Below are 18049 nucleotides of genomic sequence, written 5' to 3'. Positions count from 1 at the left end.
GCCCTAGATAACAGCCCTAGTCCTATTGTTGGAGAAGTGAGTACCAGGCGGTAATACGGACACCGTAGAAGTTGAGTGAGTACCAGGCGGTAATACGGACACCGTAACAGCCCTAGTCCTATAGATTGTTGGAGAAGTGAGTACCAGGCGGTTGGAGAAGTGAGTACCAGGACACCACCGTAACAGCCCTAGTCCTATAGATTGTTGGAGAAGTGAGTACCAGGCGGTAATACGGACACCGTAACAGCCCTAGTCCTATAGATTGTTGGAGAAGTGAGTACCAGGCGGTAATACGGACACCGTAACAGCCCTAGTCCTATAGATTGTTGGAGAAGTGAGTACCAGGCGGTAATACGGACACCGTAACAGTCCTATAGACTGTTGGAGAAGTGAGTACCAGGCGGTATAGATTGTTGTCCTATAGAGTTGGAAGTGAGTACCAGGCGGTAATGCGGACACCGTAACAGCCCTAGTCCTATAGATTGTTGGAGAAGTGAGTACCAGGCGGTAATACGGACACCGTAACAGCCCTAGTCCTATAGATTGTTGGAGAAGTGAGTACCAGGCGGTAATACGGACACCGTAACAGCCCTAGTCCTATAGATTGTTGGAGAAGTGAGTACCAGGAGGTAATACGGACACCGTAACAGCCCTAGTCCTATAGATTGTTGGAGAAGTGAGTACCAGGCGGTAACACGGACACCGTAACAGCCCTAGTCCTATAGATTGTTGGAGAAGTGAGTACCAGGCGGTAATACGGACACCGTAACAGCCCTAGTCCTATAGATTGTTGGAGAAGTGAGTACCAGGCGGTGGACACCGTAACAGCCCTAGTCCTATAGATTGTTGGAGAAGTGAGTACCAGGCGGTAACACGGACACCGTAACAGCCCTAGTCCTATAGATTGTTGGAGAAGTGAGTACCAGGCGGTAATACGGACACCGTAACAGCCCTAGTCCTATAGATTGTTGAAGTGAGTACCAGGCGGTAATACGGACACCGTAACAGCCCTAGTCCTATAGATTGTTGGAGAAGTGAGTACCAGGCGGTACCGTAACAGCCCTAGTCCTATAGATTGTTGGAGAAGTGAGTACCAGATTGTTGGAGAAGTGAGGTAACACGGACACCGTAACAGCCCTAGTCCTATAGATTGTTGGAGAAGTGAGTACCAGGCGGTAATACGGACACCGTAACAGCCCTAGTCCTATAGATTGTTGAAGTGAGTACCAGGAGGTAATACGGACACCGTAACAGCCCTAGTCCTATAGATTGTTGGAGAAGTGAGTACCAGGCGGTAATACGGACACCGTAACAGCCCTAGTCCTATAGATTGTTGAAGTGAGTACCAGGCGGTAATACAGACACCGTAACAGCCCTAGTCCTATAGATTGTTGGAGAGTGTTTTCCTAACTTGAGCAGGTTGTTCTGGTCAGTCCGGCAGGTTGTATATGAGGTTGGAAATCCTCCCCTTACGCTGTCAAATCAAATTTGATTTGTCACATACACATTTTTAGCAGATGTTATTGCAGGTGTAGTGAAATGGCTGTAGGTATATGTCTAGGTAAATAGACTGTTGATTAGACTTGAACCCTCTGTGTGTGTACCAACCAGGTGCAGTTATTTCTCCTTGTCAGAGTAACATGCAGGATATGTTCTCTGTCGTCTCCGAGTGGCACATGGCTCATTTCTGTCTGTCTGGGTTACAGATCAATAGAGTTTCAGGTTGTTTGTCTGCCCGCTCAGTGAGACAGACAGATGGCAGTGTTCTTCTCATGTTGTTTATATCCAGATACAGACATGACTTCTGTTTTGACCCCCTTCGTTTTTTCCAGACAACAGATGGACTGTATTTGAGAACTTGTGAATTTGTCATAGGCTCTAACTCACCAGAATGAATTCTGTGAAATCTTACTAATGCGTTGTGGTGCGATCACATCTGTGTCTTGGCTTCATGGAAAATAACTAAGTAGTTGTATTTCCTTTGTTCTCATCCACATCTTATACTGATCTCACCCTCCATTCTCCCAGGTGTAGACATACCCCCCACACCGCCGGCCAAGATGGTGGCCCTGTCCCTGAAGATCTGCATCCGCCAGTGCAACCTGGTGAAGACCATGCAGTTTGAGCCGTCCACGGCCATCTACGACGCCTGCAGAATCATCAGAGAGAGGGTTCCCGAAGCCCAGACTGGACAAGGTACACTCACAAGACACAGACATACAAGCAACTGAGGCCACGTTCAAATTCCTTTATAGACCATCCTTCCTTAACAGGTGAAAGCAAGGGCACCACGTGGCTTTCATCTGTACAGTCATGTCTTAGCACTGAGTACTTCAAAGAAGGGAGAATTTGGAAGAATTAGAATGGTACCTGCTTCTCGACACTAGAAACAAGGGCTTAGAAATGCATCATTCATCCTATTGCTAATGGTAACTTCTATTCCTATTGTCTTCCAGCCTCAGACTACGGTCTGTTCCTTTCTGATGAGGACCCCAGGAAAGGCATCTGGCTGGAGTCAGGAAGAACTCTGGATTATTACATGCTGCGGAATGGGGTAAAAACCTACCTAAAGCAGATCTTCTGTAACCCCTAGTAATCTGACCAGTCCGATACTGTAGCGAGGGTTCTCTACTGTAGCGAAGGTTCTTTGTAGTTGTTGCCATGGAGAAAGTATTTAAAGTATAAGATGAATGGTGGTGTTGGTGAATAATGTTGATAGATCACATGCCGTAACACACACACACTGACACTATTCTTGATTGAAGTCGGTCCTCAAAGATCACACTCATCAAACATGTTTTCCATTGGTATTTCCTCTCTAGACAAATGCTGTGTTTTTAATGCAGGGTGAAGTACCAGACCTGTTGCAAGGACAGAGTATGTAGTTCAGAGGAAAACCCTTTTCATATTGCTGTGTATGAGAAATTAGAGAGTTGTGGGGAAGGAATAGGCAACCGTTAAATTAGATTTTCTGCCCTCCGTTTATCCCTCTCTCCTTCGACTGGCTAAATGTTTGATCACTCAACTTTTCGCCACATTCACAGTTTATCTTTTGCTCTCCCTCCCTCTCAGGATATCCTTGATTACAAGAAGAAACAGAGGCCATTGAAGATCAAGATGCTGGATGGAGCTGTGAAAACCATCATGGTGGACGACTCCAAAACAGTGGGAGAGCTGCTAGTGACGATATGCAGTAGAATAGGTGAGTGGTCCATTATTTGTAAAAACATCTATCATAGGAAAGCTTTTGAGTTGAGATTGTCTCAAAGTGATGATATGCAGTAGAATGTGAGTCTGCTTCCTTTTGTACTGCAATGAATTCCCCTTAACAATTAACCTGGATTACATGATTTGTTTTAACACCTGTCATAGGAGAGCCAGTGATTTGAGGTTGTCTGAAAGCTTTCCCCTGTGAGTTCAGGAATCACCAACTACGAGGAGTACTCTCTGATCCAGGAGGTAATGGAGGAGAAGAAGGAAGATGGGACGGGCACCCTGAAGAAAGACAGGACTCTACTCCGAGATGAGAGGAAGATGGAGAAACTCAAAGCCAAGCTTCACACAGATGACGACTGTTAGTTTAGGCCAACTTCACGTATTATTTTTAAATCCTAGTGAACTATAGGGCCTCAGTTGAGGCTAAACATCTTTAGCAGACGCTCTTATCCAGAGAAATTGGGTGTTAAGTGCCTTGCTCAAGGGCACATCAACAGAATGTTCACCATGTCCGCTTGGGGATTCGAACCAGCGACCTTTCAGTTACTGGCCAATGCTCTTAACCATGAGGCTACCTACCATCACTACAAATTGCCACTAGTTCTGGGAACATGTTGATGCTGAAGCCAATTTAATTTCCCTTATGTTCATAAAAAAAAAATGAAACAAGTTGATCATTTGAGCCAAATATATTTTGAATAAAGTTAGCAGTAACATGATTATTTAGTTAGCTAACTTGCATCTGCTATCCTTAAGTATTGCTGTCATCTGTTCTGAAAATACATTTTGATACATCTGCCTGTTTCATAAGAGTTAGAAGCTGCATTATTTCCCGGTTATTTTTGGTTAAGGTATTATTTTAAGGTTGAGTTGAATACTGTGGTTGCACATCAAATTGTATGTTCCTCCTTTTTCCTGAGCGGTGGTGTCCATTTCTCATGTGCTGTAGGCAATAGACTTCTGTCTTGGCCTGCTGTGAAGTGTTCAGTCATACAGGCCATGGACAGGGCAGCTCCTCTCCAGCCTCTAGTTATTGGCACATCCATCAAACTGATGGGCAGCTGTACACCACTATTGAAATTATCACTACCCCCCTTCAGGGGAACACTGACGCCAACATGGATTTTGGTTTTACAAAATATTGAGTCAACCCCTTGGGTTGACTATAATGGAAAGAATTATGTTTAGATTTTTAAGTTTATTGAGAATGTCAGAATCTGTGCATTTACGAATTAATATCAATGTGTGTGTGTTTAGTGAACTGGCTTGACCACAGCAGAACGTTCCGTGAGCAGGGGGTGGAGGAGACCGAAACTCTTCTGCTCAGGAGGAAGTTCTTCTACTCAGACCAGAACGTGGACTCACGAGACCCGGTCCAGCTCAACCTGCTCTACGTCCAGGTCTGACCCTCACTGCTGTCTCTCCTCTCCTTCTGCTTTTAACACGTCTCTGTCCTTTCCACTTCCCTCTCTCCTACTCTTTCTTACTCTCTCTTTTCATCCTTCCATCCTCAATAACTATCTTTCACTCTCCCTCACTCTCTCCCGCCCCTCTCCTTCCCTCTTTCCTCTCCCATGCCTTCTCCTCTGTTGTACTTCTCCTCTGTTGTACTTCTCCTCTGTTGTACTTCTCCTCTGTTGTACTTCTCCTCTGTTGTACTTCTCCTCTGTTGTACTTCTCCTCTGTTGTACTTCTCCTCTGTTGTACTTCTCCTCTGTTGTACTTCTCCTCTGTTGTACTTCTCCTCTGTTGTACTTCTCCTCTGTTGTACTTCTCCTCTGTTGTACTTGCCCTGCATAGTAGTCAGCAAATAAGCTCTTCACCAGAAACATGCTGTAATGGATGAATGCTGATGGATAGAGAATATCTGTTATTCCATTTTTTTTGTGCCTTTTATAATAATCATTGAACACACACAGCCAGAGCTGGTGCTTCACACTCTGATGTGCCTCATTATCAACACCACAATGATTATTGCCTCAAGGTGTGTGTACGCATGTATATTTTCCAGCGTTTCTAAATCATTTCAGTCAGTGCATTTGCGATGTATTTTGATGTATGCAGCTGGCATATTGCATTTGTGTCATTGTCAAGTCATGGTGGGACTGGGACCCTATTCCCTTGTCTGCTGACAGTGTCCTCTTCTGTGTGACATTTGGTCCCAGGGGTCCTGCCTAGTCTTTAACACTCCTCTCCTCTTCCTCAAAAGGACTAAAGCACCACTTCCATTGCTAGTCATGTTGTGCTGTCTGTGTGTTGTAGTGTGTGTAAATGGCTGTGAGAGGTGGTTCAGTCAGATAAAGGATCCGGTTCAATAAGTAGGTATATGAGACTCAGCAGGCTCTCTTCTGGACTCATTACTCTCTGTATGAGAGTTGTCTCGATCAGGCTGATGGGCTGTACAACATTAAGGGATCAGGGTTGAGATGAGGTCATTAGAGGTACTAGTGTTAGACATATTTTGTTTTGATAGGTCATCATGGTTGGGGTCAGTTCCATCATTTCAGGAAGTGAATTGTTTCCCAGTCAAGAATGTAAAGAAACTGGAGTCAGCCGCTCCATATTACTAGGGATATATTGGGTTTCATCTTTATCTCTTTCCATTCCAGAATTAAAACAGCCTTGGAGTACTTTGAGTGGCTCGCGTCTCTTATTACGGTGATTATATTAAATGTGTGTGTGTTTATCTCTCTCCCAGGCACGAGATGACATCCTAAATGGTTCTCACCCTGTGTCCTTCGACAAGGCCTGTGAGTTTGCAGGGATTCAGGCTCAGATCCAGTTTGGGCCGCACATAGAACACAAACACAAGCCTGGATTCCTAGAGTAAGCTTCACTTCCTTCTAAAGACTACTTTAACGTTACATAAGGCGAAGGGAAAGTGGGTTTCCTAGTTAGTTGTACAACTGAATGCATTCAACTGAAATGTGTCTTCTGCCTTTAACCCGAACCCTCTGAATCAGGGGAAGGATGATGATGATGAACATGGTGATGATGATTTTTATCATGGTGATGCTATTCAATACAATGAAGACATATTTCTGGAAGGAATGTATGATTTCAGGGTACTGATAGAAATCTGTTTTCATAATACAATTCCTCACCATATTAAATTGGGTTTTGTTGTTTTAAACCAGCAGACTTTTCATGGTTTTATGTATGAACTCTCAACCTGTACCTACCTATCTATTTTAGCCTCAAGGAGTTTCTACCTAAAGAATATATCAAGCAGCGAGGGAATGAAAAGAAAATCTTTCAGGTAGGTCCAGTTTGTTTATGAATCTTATAGAAGTAGATATTGGGGTTGCAGGTAGCCTAATGGTTCGAGCGTTGGGCCAGTAACCAAAAGGTTGCTAGATCGAATCTGTCGTTCTGCCCCTGAATAAGGAAGTTAACCCACTGTTCCTAGGCCGTCATTGTACCTAAGAATTTGTTCTTAACCGACTTGTCTAGTTAAATAAAATAACAATGTTGTTCAATTAATTTACTCTTTTCTGAATTCATTATTTTTTTGGTTCCTATTCTGTCAACTTCTTAGTCCCATACAGCTGCTGATAGTCTAAATAAAAGTATAACCCTGGTGGTTCAAGCACTGAATGCTGATTGGCTGAAAGCCATGGTATATGAGACCGTATACCACAGGTATGACAAAACATTTATTTTTAATGTTATTTACGTTTGTAACCAGTTTATAATGGCGATAAGGCACCTCTGGGTATATGGCTAATATACCACGGCTAAGGGCTGTTCTTATGCACGACACAACACAGAGCACCCCATCGTGCCTTACTGCTTTAATATATTCTATTCTATTTTCAAACTCTCAGGACCACAAGAACTGTGGTGAGATGACAGAGATAGAAGCTAAAGTAAAGTACGTGAAGCTAGCCAGGTCCCTAAGGACATACGGAGTGTCTTTCTTCCTGGTGAAGGTAAGATTGTGTTTGTGTGTGTGTGTGAAGCACTAGCAGGTGCAGAAATGAGTGGGTTACAGCTGAATATCAGTAGCTTTTCATGTTGTTGCAACACCAAGGCCTCGTTGCACTCTTTCATATCGGAGGAATGTCTTCTCTTTGGAGTGGACAGAATCCAATCCCACCTGAGCATTAGGTTTAAGACCAACCAGATGACTGAAATATGCTCATCTGGCTTCTCCCAAACTACACGTTTCCTAGCCTGGTCCCTGATCTATTTGAGTTGGCTAATACAGTACAAATAAGATCAAGTACCAGGCTAGAAAAACTGACCGCATCATTATTCAGACTCTAGAGTCACACTTTCCTAGTTAAGAAATGGCAGAGCAACACAAGGCAGTGTGGTAATGATTTGAATGAATTAGACTGAGGAAATATTGCATGTTTCATAGTTTTTGGCACACCCATTCATCTTATGTAGATATGAGCTAAACAAAACTGTTAGACACATTTCTTACAAATGCTTCATATCTGGATATAGACGTTCAAGCAACTGTGTGCCTGCAGCCTGTGCACTGGAGTGTGGCGTAATGATTACTTCCCTGTGAGCAGGGAGAGAGCGCGAGGGAGGGAGACAGAGCGCAAGCACCTGGAGGGTTAACTAGTGGTTTCTGGCTGCACCTCTGCCAGGCAGGGTCTGTCCTTTTACTGCAGGCCCCACAGGGAGATAGGAGGGGCCTCCCCTGGCCCTCACCCCCTCCAGCTCCCCTGGTCCCCCGTGCCCTCATCCCTCCAGTTCCCCTGTTAACCCCAGCCCTGTGGCCCTCAACCTTCCAGTTCCCGTTAACCCCAGCCCTGTGGCCCTCAACCCTCCAGTTCCCGTTAACCCCAGCCCTGTGGCCCTCAACCTTCCAGTTCCCGTTAACCCCAGCCCTGTGGCCCTCAACCCTCCAGTTCCCGTTAACCCCAGCCCTGTGTCCCTCAACCCTCCAGTTCCCGTTAACCCCAGCCCTGTGGCCCTCAACCCTCCAGTTCCCGTTAACCCCAGCCCTGTGGCCCTCAACCCTCCAGTTCCCGTTAACCCCAGCCCCCCGGTCCTGACCCCTCCACTTCCCCTGGCCCTCACCCCTGCAGAGCCCATAGATACCCACTCCACCAGCAGGGCAGTGTTGAGCAACTCTTAAACACTCCTCACCTCTGTCCTTGTGTCACTCCCAATCAACTCACCTCTCTCCCTCTGATCAGTCAGAAAAGTGAGTGGAAAGGCAGTCCATGATTCTTGATGGAATAGACATACTAAGGACTATCTTAACCGTTCATGTGAAAATGAAGTTTAATGAGGTTTTGGATGCTTATTTCACTCTGTTCTCTAATGAAGCTTTATTGCTTTTTATTGTCCATTGTTTTCTATTGACTGTTTGTAATTGTATTATAAGATTGATTAATAGTATGAATATGTTGTGTATTTTCCACTGTTCTCTGAGTGTTAGTTGTTGCTTATTCTCCCATTGTTCCCCAATAAGGTTTTGTTGCTTATTCTTCATCATTCTCCAATAAGGTTTTGTTGCTTATTCTCCCATTGTTCCCCAATAAGGTTTTGTTGCTTATTCTCCCATTGTTCCCCAATAAGGTTTTGTTGCTTATTCTCCCATTGTTCCCCAATAAGGTTTTGTTGCTTATTCTCCCATTGTTCCCCAATAAGGTTTTGTTGCTTATTCTCCCATTGTTCCCCAATAAGGTTTTGTTGCTTATTCTTCATCATTCTCCAATAAGGTTTTGTTGCTTATTCTCCCATTGTTCCCCAATAAGGTTTTGTTGCTTATTCTCCCATTGTTCTCCAATAAGGTTTTGTTGCTTATTCTCCCATTGTTCTCCAATAAGGTTTTGTTGCTTATTCTCCCATTGTTCCCCAATAAGGTTTTGTTGCTTATTCTCCCATTGTTCCCCAATAAGGTTTTGTTGCTTATTCTTCATCATTCTCCAATAAGGTTTTGTTGCTTATTCTCCCATTGTTCCCCAATAAGGTTTTGTTGCTTATTCTCCCATTGTTCTCCAATAAGGTTTTGTTGCTTATTCTCCCATTGTTCTCCAATAAGGTTTTGTTGCTTATTCTCCCATTGTTCTCCAATAAGGTTTTGTTGCTTATTCTCCCATTGTTCCCCAATAAGGTTTTGTTGCTTATTTCTCCCATTGTTCCCCAATAAGGTTTTGTTGCATTCTCCAATAAGGTTTTGTTGCTTATTCTCCCATTGTTCCCCAATAAGGTTTTGTTGCTTATTCTCCCATTGTTCCCCAATAAGGTTTTGTTGCTTATTCTCCCATTGTTCCCCAATAAGGTTTTGTTGCTTATTCTCCCCCCATTGTTCTTATTCTCCAATTGTCCCCAATAAGGTTTTGTTGCTTATTCTCCCATTGTTCCCCAATAAGGTTTTGTTGCTTATTCTTCATCATTCTTCCCCAATAAGGTTTTGTTGCTTATTCTCCCATTGTTCCCCAATAAGGTTTTGTTGCTTATTCTCCCATTGTTCCCCAATAAGGTTTTGTTGCTTATTCTCCCATTGTTCCCAATAAGGTTTTGTTGCTTATTCTTCATCATTCTCCAATAAGGTTTTGTTGCTTATTCTCCCATTGTTCCCAATAAGGTTTTGTTGCTTATTCTCCCATTGTTCCCCAATAAGGTTTTGTTGCTTATTCTCCCATTGTTCCCCAATAAGGTTTTGTTGCTTATTCTTCATCATTCTCCAATAAGGTTTTGTTGCTTATTCTCCCATTGTTCCCCAATAAGGTTTTGTTGCTTATTCTCCCATTGTTCCCAATAAGGTTTTGTTGCTTATTCTCCCATTGTTCCCCAATAAGGTTTTGTTGCTTATTCTTCATCATTCTCATTGTTCTTATTCTCCCATTGTTCCCCAATAAGGTTTTGTTGCTTATTCTCCCATTGTTCCCCAATAAGGTTTTGTTGCTTATTCTCCCATTGTTCCCCAATAAGGTTTTGTTGCTTATTCTCCCATTGTCCCCCAATAAGGTTTTGTTGCTTATTCTCCCATTGTTCCCCAATAAGGTTTTGTTGCTTATTCTCCCATTGTTCCCCAATAAGGTTTTGTTGCTTATTCTCCCATTGTTCCCCAATAAGGTTTTGTTGCTTATTCTCCCATTGTTCCCCAATAAGGTTTTGTTGCTTATTCTCCCATTGTTCCCCAATAAGGTTTTGTTGCTTATTCTCCCAATAAGGTTTTGTTGCTTATTCTCCCATTGTTCCCCAATAAGGTTTTGTTGCTTATTCTCCCATTGTTCCCCAATAAGGTTTTGTTGCTTATTCTCCCATTGTTCCCCAATAAGGTTTTGTTGCTTATTCTCCCATTGTTCCCCAATAAGGTTTTGTTGCTTATTCTCCCATTGTTCCCCAATAAGGTTTTGTTGCTTATTCTCCCATTGTTCCCCAATAAGGTTTTGTTGCTTATTCTCCCCCCAGTTCTCCCATTGTTCAATAAGGTTTTGTTGCTTATTCTCATCATTCTCCAATAAGGTTTTGTTGCTTATTCTCCCATTGTTCCCCAATAAGGTTTTGTTGCTTATTCTCCCATTGTTCCCCAATAAGGTTTTGTTGCTTATTCTCCCATTGTTCCCCAATAAGGTTTTGTTGCTTATTCTCCCATTGTTCCCCAATAAGGTTTTGTTGCTTATTCTCCCATTGTTCTCCAATAAGGTTTTGTTGCTTATTCTCCCATTGTTCCCCAATAAGGTTTTGTTGCTTATTCTCCCATTGTTCCCCAATAAGGTTTTGTTGCTTATTCTCCCATTGTTCCCCAATAAGGTTTTGTTGCTTATTCTCCCATTGTTCCCCAATAAGGTTTTGTTGCTTATTCTCCCATTGTTCCCCAATAAGGTTTTGTTGCTTATTCTCCCATTGTTCCCCAATAAGGTTTTGTTGCTTATTCTCCCATTGTTCCCCAATAAGGTTTTGTTGCTTATTCTCCCATTGTTCCATTCCCCAATAAGGTTTTGTTGCTTATTCTTCATCATTCTCCAATAAGGTTTTGTTGCTTATTCTCCCATTGTTCCCCAATAAGGTTTTGTTGCTTATTCTCCCATTGTTCTCCAATAAGGTTTTGTTGCTTATTCTCCCATTGTTCTCCAATAAGGTTTTGTTGCTTATTCTCCCATTGTTCCCCAATAAGGTTTTGTTGCTTATTCTCCCATTGTTCCCCAATAAGGTTTTGTTGCTTATTCTTCATCATTCTCCAATAAGGTTTTGTTGCTTATTCTCCCATTGTTCCCCAATAAGGTTTTGTTGCTTATTCTCCCATTGTTCTCCAATAAGGTTTTGTTGCTTATTCTCCCATTGTTCTCCAATAAGGTTTTGTTGCTTATTCTCCCATTGTTCTCCAATAAGGTTTTGTTGCTTATTCTCCCATTGTTCCCCAATAAGGTTTTGTTGCTTATTCTTCATCATTCTCCAATAAGGTTTTGTTGCTTATTCTCCCATTGTTCCCCAATAAGGTTTTGTTGCTTATTCTCCCATTGTTCCCCAATAAGGTTTTGTTGCTTATTCTCCCATTGTTCCCCAATAAGGTTTTGTTGCTTATTCTCCCATTGTTCTCCAATAAGGTTTTGTTGCTTATTCTTCATCATTCTCCAATAAGGTTTTGTTGCTTATTCTCCCATTGTTCCCCAATAAGGTTTTGTTGCTTATTCTCCCATTGTTCCCCAATAAGGTTTTGTTGCTTATTCTCCCATTGTTCCCCAATAAGGTTTTGTTGCTTATTCTCCCATTGTTCTCCAATAAGGTTTTGTTGCTTATTCTCCCATTGTTCTCCAATAAGGTTTTGTTGCTTATTCTTCATCATTCTCCAATAAGGTTTTGTTGCTTATTCTCCCATTGTTCTCCAATAAGGTTTTGTTGCTTATTCTCCCATTGTTCCCCAATAAGGTTTTGTTGCTTATTCTCCCATTGTTCCCCAATAAGGTTTTGTTGCTTATTCTTCATCATTCTCCAATAAGGTTTTGTTGCTTATTCTCCCATTGTTCCCCAATAAGGTTTTGTTGCTTATTCTCCCATTGTTCCCCAATAAGGTTTTGTTGCTTATTCTCCCATTGTTCCCCAATAAGGTTTTGTTGCTTATTCTTCATCATTCTCCAATAAGGTTTTGTTGCTTATTCTCCCATTGTTCCCCAATAAGGTTTTGTTGCTTATTCTTCATCATTCTCCAATAAGGTTTTGTTGCTTATTCTCCCATTGTTCCCCAATAAGGTTTTGTTGCTTATTCTCCCATTGTTCCCCAATAAGGTTTTGTTGCTTATTCTCCCATTGTTCCCCAATAAGGTTTTGTTGCTTATTCTCCCATTGTTCCCCAATAAGGTTTTGTTGCTTATTCTCCCATTGTTCCCCAATAAGGTTTTGTTGCTTATTCTCCCATTGTTCCCCAATAAGGTTTTGTTGCTTATTCTCCCATTGTTCCCCAATAAGGTTTTGTTGCTTATTCTCCCATTGTTCCCCAATAAGGTTTTGTTGCTTATTCTCCCATTGGCTTGTTCCCCAATAAGGTTTTGTTGCTTATTCTCCCATTGTTCCCCAATAAGGTTTTGTTGCTTATTCTCCCATTGTTCCCCAATAAGGTTTTGTTGCTTATTCTCCCATTGTTCCCCAATAAGGTTTTGTTGCTTATTCTCCCATTGCTCCCCAATAAGGTTTTGTTGCTTATTCTCCCATTGTTCCCCAATAAGGTTTTGTTGCTTATTCTCCCATTGTTCCCCAATAAGGTTTTGTTGCTTATTCTCCCATTGTTCCCCAATAAGGTTTTGTTGCTTATTCTTCATCATTCTCCAATAAGGTTTTGTTGCTTATTCTCCCATTGTTCCCCAATAAGGTTTTGTTGCTTATTCTCCCATTGTTCCCCAATAAGGTTTTGTTGCTTATTCTCCCATTGTTCCCCAATAAGGTTTTGTTGCTTATTCTCCCATTGTTCCCCAATAAGGTTTTGTTGCTTATTCTCCCATTGTTCCCCAATAAGGTTTTGTTGCTTATTCTCCCATTGTTCCCCAATAAGGTTTTGTTGCTTATTCTCCCATTGTTCCCCAATAAGGTTTTGTTGCTTATTCTCCCATTGTTCCCCAATAAGGTTTTGTTGCTTATTCTCCCATTGTTCCCCAATAAGGTTTTGTTGCTTATTCTCCCATTGTTCCCCAATAAGGTTTTGTTGCTTATTCTCCCATTGTTCCCCAATAAGGTTTTGTTGCTTATTCTCCCATTGTTCCCCAATAAGGTTTTGTTGCTTATTCTTCCATTGTTCTCCAATAGGCTTTTGTTGCTTAATATTTCCCATTGTTCTGTCACACTGTTTTATAGGAGAAGATGAAGAGTAAGAATAAGCTGGTCCCCAGGCTGTTGGGGATAACCAAAGAGTCAGTGATGAGGGTGGAGGAGAAGACCAAAGACGTGGTGCAGGAGTGGCCCCTCACCACTGTAAAGAGATGGGCCGCCTCGCCCAAGAGCTTCACCCTGGTGAGAACCCCAGTGTGTGTGTGTGTGTGTGTGTGTGTGTGTGTGTGTGTGTGTGTGTGTGTGTGTGTGTGTGGTAAGACTCCCTTCCTCAGTGCTGCCGCCTCCACTTCCTATAGTCCACTAAGACTGACAGGGTCCACAGAGACCTCTTGTATATTTTACACGCAAACACCAATCCATTATCCGCCCTCTAACATGTATGTCCGTTGTGCTGTATTTCTTAGGTAGATTACACATAGATAGACTCTCAGTAAATGAAATGTTCATCTGAATGTTTCTCTTCTCATAAACAATTAGTATGAAGACTCTTCTCGTCACTCATTCAATTGTTCAACTTAATATATTGAACAAACCCCCTTTGTTTTGCCTGACTGCCCTTTGTGACTTTACTAAGAGTCAGTGACTAAAGAAATGCCTAATCTAGAAGATCTCTTTTTGTAGACATGCCGTCTTTACCAACACTCAATTTAATTAATCCTCTCTGTGTTGGTACAGTTGAGGAATGTTCCCTCTGTGTCCCAAGTAGCCCCATATTCCCTTTAAAGTGCTCTACTTTTGACCGGAGGGAATAGGGTGCCATCTGGCATGCAACCTCTGTACCTTGATACTGAAGCTGTTGATGTTTTAAGCTGTACCTTTTGGTGAATGCTTTGAAATATATTTCTAGAATTTTATTCAACCAATCATGCTTATTCCTTTGTGGGGATCCTTTCATCCATTTTCAAACCCCTGTTGGCAGGGTCAGATCAGTTTCATATTCTAAAAGATGATGTCCAGAAATATGACTAAGGAGTATAGAAGGATATTCTATGGAATGTCTCCTGATATTTAACCTCCGAAGTGATTTTCTTCTTTCCCCACACAGATTCTTCCATGTGAAGTGTGCCTTTATATGACAATACCTGTAATTGGTTTAATCTGACAGTGGCTACAGCCTGCTAGCAGTTTGATGTCTAGGCTCCAGCAGCTCAATGTCTGGCGTCTGTTATAAATAACTCATTCCATACGTTCACATGAATCCCCACACACTAATCCCCACACTGAGCCAAGTCCTCTATGTAAACTCATTCCATACGTTCACATTAATCCCCACACACTGAGCCAAGTCCTCTATGTAAACTCATTCCATACACCCCACACACTGAGCCAAGTCCTCTATGTAAACTCATTCCATACGTTCACATTAATCCCCACACACTGAGCCAAGTCCTCTATGTAAACTCATTCCATACGTTCACATTAATCCCCACACACTGAGCCAAGTCCTCTATGTAAACTCATTCCACATTAATCCCACACTGAGCCAAGTCCTCTATGTAAACTCATTAATCACTTAATCCCACACACTGAGCCAAGTCCTCTATGTAAACTCATTCCATACTTCACATTAATCCCCACACTGAGCCAAGTCCTCTATGTAAACTCATTCCATACGTTCACATTAATCCCCACACACTGAGCCATGTCCTCTATGTAAACTCATTCCATACGTTCAAACCCCACACACTGAGCATGTCCATGTAAACTCATTCCATACGTTCACATGAGCCAATCCCCACACACTGAGCCAAGTCCTCTATGTAAACTCATTCCATACGTTCACATGAATCCCCACACTGACCACTGAGCCATGTCCTCTCCTCTATGTAAACTCATCCCATACGTTCACATTAATCCCCACACTGAGCCAAGTCCTCTATGTAAACTCATTCCATACGTTCACATGAATCCCCACATGAATTCCCGTTCACACTGAGCCAAGTCCTCTATGTAAACTCATTCCATACGTTCACATGAATCCCCACACACTGAGCCATGTCCTCTATGTAAACTCATTCCATACGTTCACATGAATCCCCACACACTGAGCCATGTCCTCTATGTAAACTCATCCCATACGTTCACATTAATCCCCACACACTGAGCCAAGTCCTCTATGTAAACTCATTCCATACGTTCACATGAATCCCCACACACTGAGCCATGTCCTCTATGTAAACTCATCCCATACGTTCACATTAATCCCCACACTGAGCCAAGTCCTCTATGTAAACTCATCCCATACGTTCACATGAATCCCCACACTGAGCCAAGTCCTCTATGTAAACTCATTCCATACGTTCACATGAATCCCCACACTGAGCCAAGTCCTCTATGTAAACTCATTCCATACATTCACATGAATCCCCACACACTGAGCCAAGTCCTCTATGTAAACTCATTCCATACATTCACATGAATCCCCACACTGAGCCAAGTCCTCTATGTGACATTAATCCCCACACACTGAGCCAAGTCCTCTATGTAAACTCATTCCATACGTTCACATTAATCCCCACACACTGAGCCAAGTCCTCTATGTAAAGTCATTCCACTCCCCACACACTAGCCAAGTCCTCTATGTAAACTCATTCCATACGTTCACATGAATCCCCACACTGAGCCAAGTCCTCTATGTAAACTCATTCCATACATTCACATGAATCCCCACACTGAGCCAAGTCCTCTATGTAAACTCATTCCATACGTTCACATGAATCCCCACACACTGAGCCATGTCCTCTATGTAAACTCATTCCATACGTTCACATTAATCCCCACACACTGAGCCAAGTCCTCTAGTAAACTCATTCCATACGTTCACATGAATCCCCAACACTGAGCCATGTCCTCTATGTAAACTCATCCCATACGTTCACATTAATCCCCACACTGAGCCAAGTCCTCTATGTAAACTCATCCCATACGTTCACATGAATCCCCACACTGAGCCAAGTCCTCTATGTAAACTCATTCCATAGCGTTCACATTCCAATCCCCCCACACACTGAGCCATGTCCTCTATGTAAACTCATTCCATAGCCAAGTCTCATTCCATACGTTCACATGAATCCCCACACACTGAGCCATGTCCTCTATGTAAACTCATCCCATCCCATACGTTCACAATCCCCACACACTGAGCCAAGTCCTCTATGTAAACTCATTCCATACGTTCACACCCCACACACTGAGCCATGTCCTCTATGTAAACTCATCCCATACGTTCACATTAATCCCCACACTGAGCCAAGTCCTCTATGTAAACTCATCCCATACGTTCACATGAATCCCCACACTGAGCCAAGTCCTCTATGTAAACTCATTCCATGAGCCAAGTCCTCTATGTAAACTCATTCCATACATTCACATGAATCCCCACACACTGAGCCAAGTCCTCTATGTAAACTCATTCCATACATTCACATGAATCCCCACACTGAGCCAAGTCCTCTATGTAAACTCATTCCATACGTTCACATTAATCCCCACACACTGAGCCAAGTCCTCTATGTAAAGTCATTCCATACGTTCACATTAATCCCCACACACTGAGCCAAGTCCTCTATGTAAACTCATTCCATACGTTCACATGAATCCCCACACTGAGCCAAGTCCTCTATGTAAACTCATTCCATACATTCACATGAATCCCCACACTGAGCCAAGTCCTCTATGTAAACTCATTCCATACGTTCACATTAATCCCCACACACTGAGCCAAGTCCTCTATGTAAACTCATTCCATACGTTCACATTAATCCCCACACTGAGCCAAGTCCTCTATGTAAACTCATTCCATACGTTCACATTATTCCCCACACACTGAGCCAAGTCCTCTATGCAAACAATGACAAGCGTAGCCACTGCAGTGCTTTGAATGTTATTCCAGTAAGAGATGCTGTATACAGGTTGCCATTAGCTGGAGCATCTGTCATGAAGCTTTGAATGTTATTCCAGTAAGAGATGCTGTATACAGGTTGCCATTAGCTGGAGCATTTGTCATGAAGCTTTGTGTGTTATTCCAGTAAGAGATGCTGTATACAGGTTGCCATTAGCTGGAGCATTTGTCATGAAGCTTTGTGTGTTATTCCAGTAAGAGATGCTGTATACAGTTTGCCATTAGCTGGAGCATTTGTCATGAACCTCTGTGTGTTATTCCAGTGTGAGATGGCCTGTGTTTGACTGTTGTAGGATTTGGTATGAAGCCGTGTGTGTTTGGCTCTGGTAGGGATGTATAGGATTTGGTATGAAGCTGTGTGTGTTTGCCTCTGGTAGGGATGTATAGGATTTGGTATGAAGCCGTGTGTGTTTGCCTCTGGTAGGGATGTATAGGATTTGGTATGAAGCCTGGTGTTTTTGCCTCTGGTAGGGATGTATAGGATTTGGTATGAAGCTGTGTGTGTTTGCCTCTGGTAGGGATGTATAGGATTTGGTATGAAGCTGTGTGTGTTTGCCTCTGGTAGGGATGTATAGGATTTGGTATGAAGCCTGGTGTGTTTGCCTCTGGTAGGGATGTATAGGATTTGGTATGAAGCTGTGTGTGTTTGCCTCTGGTAGGGATGTATAGGATTTGGTATGAAGCCTGGTGTGTTTG

At 42.6% G+C, this 18049-nt stretch overlaps 1 protein-coding gene across 3 annotated transcripts in view; it reads left to right on the top strand.

The window, feature by feature from the left end:
- Window positions 1-18049, top strand: part of LOC124033562 (talin-2) — a 146746-nt gene that overhangs the window by 60266 nt on the left and 68431 nt on the right. For all 3 annotated transcript variants that reach the window (XM_046345609.1, XM_046345607.1, XM_046345608.1), the window contains exons 2-10: window positions 2029-2196; window positions 2457-2554; window positions 3073-3202; window positions 3422-3574; window positions 4474-4616; window positions 5915-6042; window positions 6412-6475; window positions 7044-7148; window positions 13477-13632. In XM_046345609.1, coding sequence (XP_046201565.1) covers window positions 2061-2196; window positions 2457-2554; window positions 3073-3202; window positions 3422-3574; window positions 4474-4616; window positions 5915-6042; window positions 6412-6475; window positions 7044-7148; window positions 13477-13632 — 1113 coding nt within the window. In that variant the 5' untranslated portion in view covers window positions 2029-2060. The remainder of the gene's footprint in view (window positions 1-2028; window positions 2197-2456; window positions 2555-3072; window positions 3203-3421; window positions 3575-4473; window positions 4617-5914; window positions 6043-6411; window positions 6476-7043; window positions 7149-13476; window positions 13633-18049) is intronic.

Source organism: Oncorhynchus gorbuscha, linkage group LG04 (genome assembly GCF_021184085.1).
Source record: "Oncorhynchus gorbuscha isolate QuinsamMale2020 ecotype Even-year linkage group LG04, OgorEven_v1.0, whole genome shotgun sequence".
Classification (NCBI taxonomy): Eukaryota; Metazoa; Chordata; class Actinopteri; order Salmoniformes; family Salmonidae; genus Oncorhynchus; species Oncorhynchus gorbuscha.
This window is presented reverse-complemented; position numbering and strand designations above follow the sequence as displayed.